Here is a 10,803-nt window from a genome sequence, read left to right as displayed (position 1 = left end):
AGCTGAGATTCTAGCTATCTGTATAAACAGAACATTCTGTCCCAGTGGCTGCACAGATCCTATCTGATCCCCATTGTAAGCAGCAGTCCTGTCCTGCTTTATGGCAGCTGAGATTCTAGCTATCTGTATAACAGAACATTCTGTCCCAGTGGCTGCACAGATCCTATCTGATCCCCATTGTAAGCAGCAGTCCTGTCCTGCTTTATGGCAGCTGAGATTCTAGCTATCTGTATAACAGAGCAAAGTCACAGTCTTCCCTCCGATACCTTAACTGATGACTGGGCAAAAAAATGTTTTTACAGAATGTGAGAGAAGCTGTACGAGTGTGAGCAAGTACTGAATTATTTGTGACTGTATATAATGATCGGTGAGATTTCGGGTGCAGTCGTTTGTAACACACGCACATGAGCACGTAGTTTAGCCCCGAGGCTCCAGGCCAGTGAAATGGTGATGTCAGGGGATCTGTTCCACTGGTTTAGCAAGTTGGCAGCAATGAAATAGGCAAAACAAGTTTCTGAAGGGCTGTTATTTAAAGTAACTACTGAGTCACACCTTTTGGCTGCAGAGACAAAGGCGCCAACTGGATAAAACAAACACTGTTGGCTATAGAGGAGTTTCAGAAATTCTGTTCCCATGATACAATCTTCTCTGTAAATTAATTGCCTACTGAAATACCTTCCGTTAACGGGTAAGTAAAACCACAAGGAATGTTCTGGGCACACAATAAGCTCTACCCTCATACTGTACTGTCTAAGGGAATCAATATGGCACCTCCTCCTCCCATATGTATAAATACAAATATACAGAGAAGGAATGTTCTGGGCACACAATAAGCTATACCCTCATACTGTACTGTCTAAGGGAATCAATATGGCACCTCCTCCTCCCATATGTATAAATACAAATATACAGAGAAGGAATGTTCTGGGCACACAATAAGCTCTACCCTCATACTGTACTGTCTAAGGGAATCAATATGGCACCTCCTCCTCCCATATGTATAAATACAAATATACAGAGAAGGAATGTTCTGGGCACACAATAAGCTATACCCTCATACTGTACTGTCTAAGGGAATCAATATGGCATCTCCTCCTCCCATATGTATAAATACAAATATACAGAGAAGGAATGTTCTGGGCACACAATAAGCTATACCCTCATACTGTACTGTCTAAGGGAATCAATATGGCACCTCCTCCTCCCATATCTATAAATACAAATATACAGAGAAGGAATGTTCTGGGCACACAATAAGCTATACCCTCATACTGTACTGTCTAAGGGAATCAATATGGCACCTCCTCCTCCCATATGTATAAATACAAATATACAGAGAAGGAATGTTCTGGGCACACAATAAGATATACCCTCATACTGTACTGTCTAAGGGAATCAATATGGCACCTCCTCCTCCCATATGTATAAATACAAATATACAGAGAAGGAATGTTCTGGGCACACAATAAACTATACCCTCATACTGTACTGTCTAAGGGAATCAATATGGCACCTCCCTCCTCCCATATGTATAAATACAAATATACAGAGAAGGAATGTTCTGGGCACACAATAAGCTAAACCCTCATGAGGCTGTGTGCCCCCTCCTTGTGACTATTGTTGGCTTATGATCACACCAGGACTCTTAGGGGGCATTAAAGAGGGGTGCCCCCAGCATCCTAGCAGTTCCCCAATACTCTGCAATGGCACAGTCTCATTGATCACATGGGCAGGCCTATGACTTTGGGGTAAAGGGACAGAGCTCAGCACCATTGTCAACCCACTGATCTGTCAAATAAAACCAGATGGGGGAGGGGGCGGGCTGATGTTTGAAAGTTTTGTTTCCAAATCAATCATAATGGGGTATTATGGGTTCCTGGACTCTTGCAATCAGGGGGAAACAAACAAGTGGACAAACAAGAACAGTGATTATGTACTGTATGAAATAATAAGCTTTAATCTCATAGATTTCCCATGTTTTTGAGCCACAGGTATCCAGAATGCTGCTGAACTACAACTCCCTGCAGCCTCTGAGGCTGTTCACGTTGCTTTAACAGTATCTGTAGAGGCGTCGGTTTCTTCCTAGAGATGTGATAGGGCGGCTCTGACAAGTCCCATTATAAGTAAGGGAGACACCCCAGTGGGTTAATCCATTCCACCAAACCACCAATCTGACCACGCAGAGCCAATAAACGTCTTTCTTTCACTTCTTCTTCATCGCCCTCTTCCCTTCGCCCTTTTTGGGGGTGCCTTTACCCCGCAGTTTTCTCAGACGTCTCATTTCCTCTTTGAAATCCTCGTGCTCGTCCCTGAAAAATAAAAAAAAATATAATGAAACAGCAGATCCTCAGTTTCATCATTAAAACACGGACGGACCCAGCTATCGACTCCCTCGCCCTTTTTATTAATATTACCAAGGCAACAATCTTAGCCATAACGTTCAATGGAGCCCTCCCTTTATTTAATTGGGGCTCTACTGTCACTTTAAAATGCATGAAAAGGAGACGGTAAGATTCCAGATGCCCCTGTTTTCCCAGGTATTGGCCACTATAGAAATATATATCACTCCTCCAGAGTCTACGTCCTGCTCATTAAAGGAGAAGGAAAGGCTAAAAGTAAGTAAGCTTTATCAGAAAGGTCTATATAAATACACCAGTAACCCCTCAAAGTAATGTTGCTCTGAGTCCTCTGTCAAGAGAAACAGCACATTTCTTTCCTTCTATTGTGTACTCATGGGCTTCTGTATCAGACTAACTGTTTTCAGCTTAAACCTCCAGGGCTTGGGCTTGAGCATGCTCAGTTTGCTCCTCTCTCCTTCTATTGTGTACTCATGGGCTTCTGTATCAGACTTCCTGTTTTCAGCTTAAACCTCCAGGGCTAGGGCTTGAGCATGCTCAGTTTGTTCCTCTCTCCCTCCCTGCTGTAATCTCAGCCCAGAGCTATGAGTGAGCAGGGAGAGAATAAGGCAGGAAGTGATGTCACACAAAGCTAATATGGCAGCTGCTTTCCTAAACAAACAGCTTCTAGAGCTTTTTACTCAGGTATGGTAAAGCATTCTACAGAATAAATATAGCATTCTAGCTTGCACTATTGCAGCTAATCTATTGGCAATAAAATGCCAATAGCTTTCCTTCTCCTTTAAATTAGGGCCAGCCTCATATTATTATTATTAATAATAAACATTATGTAGCTGTTCATGTGCAGAGGCAACGGGTAGGTCAGCAATTAAGTACACAACATATGTGTCTATCTGTATGGCTGTTTATATTCTCTGCATTGCTGGGTCTGACTCTTGATGCAATGTAGCAGAAATGATCCTATCCTATTTTGGAGATGGCAAAACTAAAGCTCTGCATTTAGCAGCTGTTAGTTGTACATAACTAGAAACAGGTTTCATTGTTTTGTGTGGTGCAGGAAGTCTATTAAATGGGTTGTTCACTTTTATTTTAACTTTTAGTATGACGTAGAGGCAGTCTGAGACAATTTGCAGCTGGTTTTCATTTTGTTTTTTTATTACTGGTTTTTGTGTTATTTAGCTTTTTATTCAGCAGCTCTCCAGTTTGCAATTTCAGCCACCTGGCTGAAAAGACAATTAGAAACCTTTCTCAAATCTTTCCTAAGCAGAAGAACATCAGAGCAGCCTCTTTCTTTCTCCTGACAACTTCCTTGACTACTTGGTGGTCAGACTGGTCAGAAACTGACCAGCAGGTGGCGCTGTTGGAGCAAAATCCATTCATATTAACAGCACATGTATCCCTTAATATCTTGGAATAAAAAGAAAATAAATAATGAATGTAAATGACAAAAGTACTTAGAATAACACTGTCGTCAAGTTTACATTCACTTATTTTAAAGATGTACTTATCCTTTAAGTTCTGCCCATTAAAATCGATATCATGGCAGGACTGTGGGTGCAGTTGACATATTCGGTAGAATTACCTGTAGAGGCCGAGGTATCGAAGGTTCCTCATCAATGAGACGTAAGTGTTGTGTGGGGGGTACCAGTCGTAAACCTCTTTCCTTTTCGCTAGGGGCGGTTCACTAAACATCTTCACCACTTTCATTGACCGCTGGTCCGTCGGCCTCACCACCTCCCCGAAGATCCTGGCGCTCAAACGAGACATGCGCAGGGCGTAGCTGGACAGGGAGGACATGGCGAAAACGGTCTGAAACGGGAAAAATAAAAAACATTTCATTTGAGGCAAAGGCGTTACCAACCACATCCCACATCAGACCCCTGATACAGACAAGAGCAGGGACCAACTCGGAGTTAACAGAATACCCCCAGCAGAGATAACATAGAATCCCGCATTGCCCCTATTCCATTTCTGTGCCATCGATAAAAGGGCAAAATCTGCCTCGGAATTCGGCCAAATCATTGTGCCTGCATATTTAAATTAGGGGCAGTAGTGAAACCACCTGACTTTTCGTCACAAAAGAATAATTTCTTCAATTTTTTCCTTTCCTGACCCTAATTTGCATATGCAAATTAGGATTTGGCTCGATATTCGGCCGAATCTTTCACCAAGGATTCGGCCGAATGCCAAATAGTGGACTCGGTGCATCTCTAAGAATATTAATATTCCCTGCACTGCTGGTTCTGACTCACAGCAGCCAGCGGATTAACAAGCACCTGAAACGGGTCAGACTTCTGCAAGATTGTGTCCAGAGTCAGAATAAGAGAAAAATATAAGGCAGATCCTGCTTTAAACAGCAGCCGTCTTTATGTATTTATACTTAAAGTTCACTTTTAGTATGTTATAGAATGGACAATTCTAAGCAACTTTTCAATTGGTCTTCATTATTTATTTATCATTTTTTTAATTATTTGCCGTTTTTTTCCTGACTCTTTCCAGCTTTCAAATGGGGGGTCACTGACCCCACCTAAAAAACACTCTGTAAGACTACATATGTATTGTTATTGCTACTTTTTATTCCTCATCTTTCTATTCAGGCCTCTCCTATTCAAATTCTGTATATATTTATTATGTGATTTGTCTCCCCATGTATACTTTTTATATATATATATATATATATTGTACTTTTATGCACTGTACAGCGCTGCGGCTCCTTAACTCCTTAATAAATAAATTTATACATACATACATATTCCAGTCTCTTATTCAAATCAATGCATGGTTACTAGGGGAATTTGGAGCCTAGCAACCTAATGGCTGAAATCCAGAGAGCTGCTGAATAAAAAACTAAATAACTTAAAAACCACAAATAATAAAAGAATGAAAAACAATTGCTAATTGTCTCAGAATATCACACTCTATATTACACTAGCAGTTAACTCAAAGGTGAACAACCCCTTTAAAGGGGTTGTTCACCTTAAATTAACTTATAGCATTATGTAGAGAGGGATATTCAGAGACAATTTGCAATTGTTTTCATTTTTTATTATTTGTGGTTTTTAAGTTATTTAGCTTTTTATTCAGCAGCTCTCTGGTTTTCAGCCATCTGGTTGCTAGGCTCCAAATTCCCCTAGTAACCATGCATTGATTTGAATATGAGACTGGAATATAAATAGGAGAGGCCTGAATAGAAAGAAGAGGAATAAAAAGTTGCAATAACAATACATTTGTAGCCTTACAGAGCATTTGTTTTTTTTTTTGCTGGGGTCGGTGACCCCCATTTGAAAGCTGGTAAGAGTCAGGGAAAATAAAAAAAAAAGTTAAATAATGAAGACCAATTGAAAAGTTGCTGAGAATTAGCCATTCTATAACATACTAAAAGTGAATTTAAAGGAGAACCGCAGCCCTTTAATAAGTGAAATGGAATAAGTTCCCTTTTAACCTAGCAGTAAATATTTAGCCTTTCCCAGCAGCCACAGCGGATAAGGCAAGAGAAACAAGGAAGGAGATACCAAGACAAAAGCTGTGCCAAGGCGCTGCCAACTCTCCAGCCCAACACTCACCTGTCTGACCTCCCTCTAATTCATTCAGCTTCTCTGCTCCGGACATTAAACCATTACTTCCGGGTTAGAGCTAACCAGCCATGCGCACATCGAATTTCCCTGCTCACCATCTATTGGCTACTGCGGGCGGAACTCTAGATCGGTCACGTGACAACCAAGGAAGAAGCGGCTGCTTAGCAACGGAGGAAGGGAGAAAGCTAAGGTTGCGCCGAGAAGTCTGCTTTCAGCCCAAAAGTGACTGCGCTCGCGTGTAAAGAGGAAACGTATACATTATTTATTACAAATGTGTTGTTCTTCGTTTCCTATATATATATATGTATATATTTAATCCTTAGGCTTCCAACATTGGTTGCTTCCTGGTTTCTAGGTTAGTTACGCCCTTAGCAACAAAATAGTTAAATTTTTATTGGATTTGAAAACCTCAAAGAGGTGAAAACAAAGCCTGACACCTAATAAAGCTGAACCGAATGAATTAGAGCATTCCTTCTCTGTATATTTGTATTTATACATATGGGAGGAGGAGGTGCCATATTGATTCCCTTAGACAGTACAGTATGAGGGTATAGCTTATTGTGTGCCCAGAACATTCCTTCTCTGTATATTTGTATTTATACATATGGGAGGAGGAGGTGCCATATTGATTCCCTTAGACAGTACAGTATGAGGGTATAGCTTATTGTGTGCCCAGAACATTCCTTCTCTGTATATTTGTATTTATACATATGGGAGGAGGAGGTGCCATATTGATTCCCTTAGACAGTACAGTATGAGGGTATAGCTTATTGTGTGCCCAGAACATTCCTTCTCTGTATATTTGTATTTATACATATGGGAGGAGGAGGTGCCATATTGATTCCCTTAGACAGTACAGTATGAGGGTATAGCTTATTGTGTGCCCAGAACATTCCTTCTCTGTATATTTGTATTTATACATATGGGAGGAGGAGTAGGTGCCATATTGATTCCCTTAGACAGTACAGTATGAGGGTATAGCTTATTGTGTGCCCAGAACATTCCTTCTCTGTATATTTGTATTTATACATATGGGAGGAGGAGGTGCCATATTGATTCCCTTAGACAGTACAGTATGAGGGTATAGCTTATTGTGTGCCCAGAACATTCCTTCTCTGTATATTTGTATTTATACATATGGGAGGAGGGGGAGGTGCCATATTGATTCCCTTAGACAGTACAGTATGAGGGTATAGCTTATTGTGTGCCCAGAACATTCCTTTCTCTGTATATTTGTATTTATACATATGGGAGGAGGAGGTACCATATTGATTACCTTAGACAGTACAGTATGAGGGTATAGCTTATTGTGTGCCCAGAACATTCCTTCTCTGTATATTTGTATTTATACATATGGGAGGAGGAGGTGCCATATTGATTCCCTTAGACAGTACAGTATGAGGGTATAGCTTATTGTGTGCCCAGAGCATTCCTTCTCTGTATATTTGTATTTATACATATGGGAGGAGGAGGTGCCATATTGATTCCCTTAGACAGTACAGTATGAGGGTATATGCTTATTGTGTGGCCAGAACATTCCTTCTCTGTATATTTGTATTTATACATATGGGAGGAGGAGGTGCCATATTGATTCCCTTAGACAGTACAGTATGAGGTATAGCTTATTGTGTGCCCAGAACATTCCTTCTCTGTATATTTGTATTTATACATATGGGAGGAGAGGTGCCATATTGATTCCCTTAGACAGTACAGTATGAGGGTATAGCTTATTGTGTGCCCAGAACATTCATTCTCTGTATATTTGTATTTATACATATGGGAGGAGGAGGTGCCATATTGATTCCCTTAGACAGTACAGTATGAGGGTATAGCTTATTTGTGCCCAGAACATTCCTTCTCTGTATATTTGTATTTATACATATGGGAGGAGGTGCCATATTGATTCCCTTAGACAGTACAGTATGAGGGTATAGCTTATTGTGTGCCCAGAGCATTCCTTCTCTGTATATTTGTATTTATACATATGGGAGGAGGAGGTGCCATATTGATTCTCTTAGACAGTACAGTATGAGGGTATAGCTTATTGTGTGCCCAGAACATTCCTTCTCTGTATATTTGTATTTATACATATGGGAGGAGGAGGTGCCATATTGATTCCCAGGCTTAGACAGTACAGTATGAGGGTATAGCTTATTGTGTGCCCAGAGCATTCCTTCTCTGTATATTTGTATTTATACATATGGGAGGAGGAGGTGCCATATTGATTCCCTTAGACAGTACAGTATGAGGGTATAGCTTATTGTGTGCCCAGAACATTCCTTCTCTGTATATTTGTATTTATACATATGGGAGGAGGAAGTGCCATATTGATTCCCTTAGACAGTACAGTATGAGGGTATAGCTTATTGTGTGCCCAGAACATTCCTTCTCTGTATATTTGTATTTATACATATGGGAGGAGGGAGGTGCCATATTGATTCCCTTAGACAGTACAGTATGAGGGTATAGCTTATTGTGTGCCCAGAACATTCCTTCTCTGTATATTTGTATTTATACATATGGGAGGAGGAGGTGCCATATTGATTCCCTTAGATAGTACAGTATGAGGGTATAGCTTATTGTGTGCCCAGAACATTCCTTCTCTGTATATTTGTATTTATACATATGGGAGGAGGGAGGTGCCATATTGATTCCCTTAGACAGTACAGTATGAGGGTATAGCTTATTGTGTGCCCAGAACATTCCTTCTCTGTATATTTGTATTTATACATATGGGAGGAGGTGCCATATTGATTCCCTTAGACAGTACAGTATGAGGGTATAGCTTGTTGTATTGCTGGTATCTTGTACACTATAAGCAGTATCAATGACTAATGCAGAGAATGCTGGGCAGGTTCAGCAAGAAATCCAGACTCACCAATCCCACAGAACAGTTAAAAAGAAGGGAAATTCTGTGTTTGTTTTGAGTTCTGCATTGCAGGTCCCTCCACAAGCAAAATGAGCCCATTTCCAAATGAACTTGTACATTAATAATGTTGATGTCATTCAGACAATGACCCTGTGAGCGTCTCATTAAAATCCTGAGCTGCCTTATAAATCATATTTTCCAGTGTGATTCCCCAATGGGAAATCCTTGTGTTTGTTTTGCTGGGCAAACACTTAGCTCACGGATCAGAATGCCGAAATCACTTTCCCGTACTTCTGCCAGCCTTGGGGAATAGACAAATGTAGAAATCCTAATAACAAGCCCCAGGGGATGCCTTTTGATACTCAAGTCTGTTAATGAGAAGCGTTCTGCTACATTGTTTCAGCAGTCACTTCCAACAGTGCAGTGAATGTAAGCAAATATATTTTCACAAAACTGATAACCCAGCAAGAATGAGAAATGAATGGTGATTAGGAAGTTGCTTAGATTTTCCCTGTTTATACCTTTCAGTTACGTTTAGTGTATTGCTGTTTATTTAAGCCGTGAGAATCTGTAAACTAATGCAGTCTATTCAGCGCCATGGTCAGTTCCATTGGGTTAATTCTACTGAGTGTGTCGGGGTTCAGCATTCAGCACCATGGTCAGTTAGATTGGGGTTAATTCTACTGAGTGTGTCGGGGTTCAGCATTCAGCACCATGGTCAGTTAGATTGGGGTTAATTCTACTGAGTGTGTCGGGGTTCAGCATTCAGCACCATGGTCAGTTAGATTGGGGTTAATTCTACTGAGTGTGTCGGGGTTCAGCATTCAGCACCATGGTCAGTTAGATTGGGGTTAATTCTACTGAGTGTGTCGGGTTTCAGCATTTAGCACCATGGTCAGTTAGATTGGGTTAATTCTACTGAGTGTATCAGGGTTCAGAATTCAGCACCATGGTCAGTTAGATTGGGGTTAATTCTACTGAGTGTGTCGGGGTTCAGCATTCAGCACCATGGTCAGTTAGATTGGGGTTAATTCTACTGAGCGTGTCGGGTTTCAGCATTCAGCACCATGGTCAGTTAGATTGGGGTTAATTCTACAGAGTGTGTCGGGTTCAGCATTTAGCACCATGGTCAGTTAGATTGGGGTTAATTCTACTGAGTGTATCAGGTTTCAGCATTCAGCACCATGGTCAGTTCCATTGGGTTAATTCTACTGAGTGTGTCGGGGTTCAGCATTCAGCACCATGGTCAGTTCCATTGGGTTAATTCTACTGAGTGTGTCGGGGTTCAGCATTCAGCACCATGGTCAGTTTCATTGGGTTAATTCACTGAGTGTGTCGGGGTTCAGCATTCAGCACCATCGTCAGTTTCATTGGGTTAATTCACTGAGTGTGTTGGGGTTCAGCATTCAGCACCATGGTCAGTTCCATTGGGTTAATTCTACTGAGTGTGTCGGGGTTCAGCATTCAGCACCATGGTCAGTTAGATTGGGTTAATTCTACTGAGTGTGTCGGGATTCAGCATTCAGCACCATGGTCAGTTAGATTGGGGTTAATTCTACTGAGTGTGTCGGGGTTCAGCATTCAGCACCATGGTCAGTTCCATTGGGTTAATTCTACTGAGTGTGTCGGGGTTCAGCATTCAGCACCATGGTCAGTTAGATTGGGTTAATTCTACTGAGTGTGTCGGGATTCAGCATTCAGCACCATGGTCAGTTAATTGGGTTAATTCTACTGAGTTGTCGGGTCAGCATTCAGCACCATGGTCAGTTTGATTGGTTAATTCTACTGAGTGTGTCGGGATTCAGCATTCGCACCATGGTCAGTTAGATTGGGTTAATTTTACTGAGTGTGTCGGGGTTCAGCATTCAGCACATGGTCATTAGATTGGTTAATTCTACTGAGTGTGTCGGGGTTCAGCATTCAGCACCATGGTCAGTTAGATTGGGGTTAATTCTACTGAGCGTGTCGGGTTTCAGCATTCAGCACCATGGTCAGTTAGATT

General features: G+C 41.2%; 1 protein-coding gene across 2 annotated transcripts; it reads right to left on the bottom strand.

Moving 5' to 3' along the window:
• Nucleotides 1–1,934: 1,934 nt before the first annotated feature.
• On the bottom strand, nucleotides 1,935–6,054 carry mrps33.S (mitochondrial ribosomal protein S33 S homeolog). Of its 2 annotated transcripts, none has more exons than XM_018254783.2 (3): nucleotides 5,921–6,054; nucleotides 3,940–4,166; nucleotides 1,935–2,309 (listed from the first exon to the last, which is right to left on the bottom strand). In XM_018254783.2, exons 2-3 carry the CDS (start codon nucleotides 4,152–4,154, stop codon nucleotides 2,204–2,206), a joined length of 321 nt encoding a protein of 106 aa, XP_018110272.1. In that variant the 5' UTR covers nucleotides 4,155–4,166; nucleotides 5,921–6,054; the 3' UTR covers nucleotides 1,935–2,203. The 2 variants fall into 2 exon arrangements, with proteins under 2 accessions (XP_018110272.1, XP_018110273.1); XM_018254784.2 differs by having other exon boundaries at nucleotides 3,940–4,173; nucleotides 5,922–6,030.
• Nucleotides 6,055–10,803: the final 4,749 nt, after the last annotated feature.

This window comes from Xenopus laevis, chromosome 3S (genome assembly GCF_017654675.1).
Source record: "Xenopus laevis strain J_2021 chromosome 3S, Xenopus_laevis_v10.1, whole genome shotgun sequence".
Lineage (NCBI taxonomy): Eukaryota > Metazoa > Chordata > Amphibia > Anura > Pipidae > Xenopus > Xenopus laevis.
This window is presented reverse-complemented; position numbering and strand designations above follow the sequence as displayed.

What these genes read in the sequence shown, in the direction of transcription:
- mrps33.S (XM_018254783.2), bottom strand. Translation starts at nt 4,154, where the DNA reads ATGTCCTCCCTGTCCAGCTACGCCCTGCGCATGTCTCGTTTGAGCGCC. An exon ending in CGATACCTCGGCCTCTACAG is followed by an intron (nt 2,310 to 3,939) that starts GTAATTCTACCG and finishes TTTATTTTTCAG; the next exon opens with GGACGAGCACGAGGATTTCA.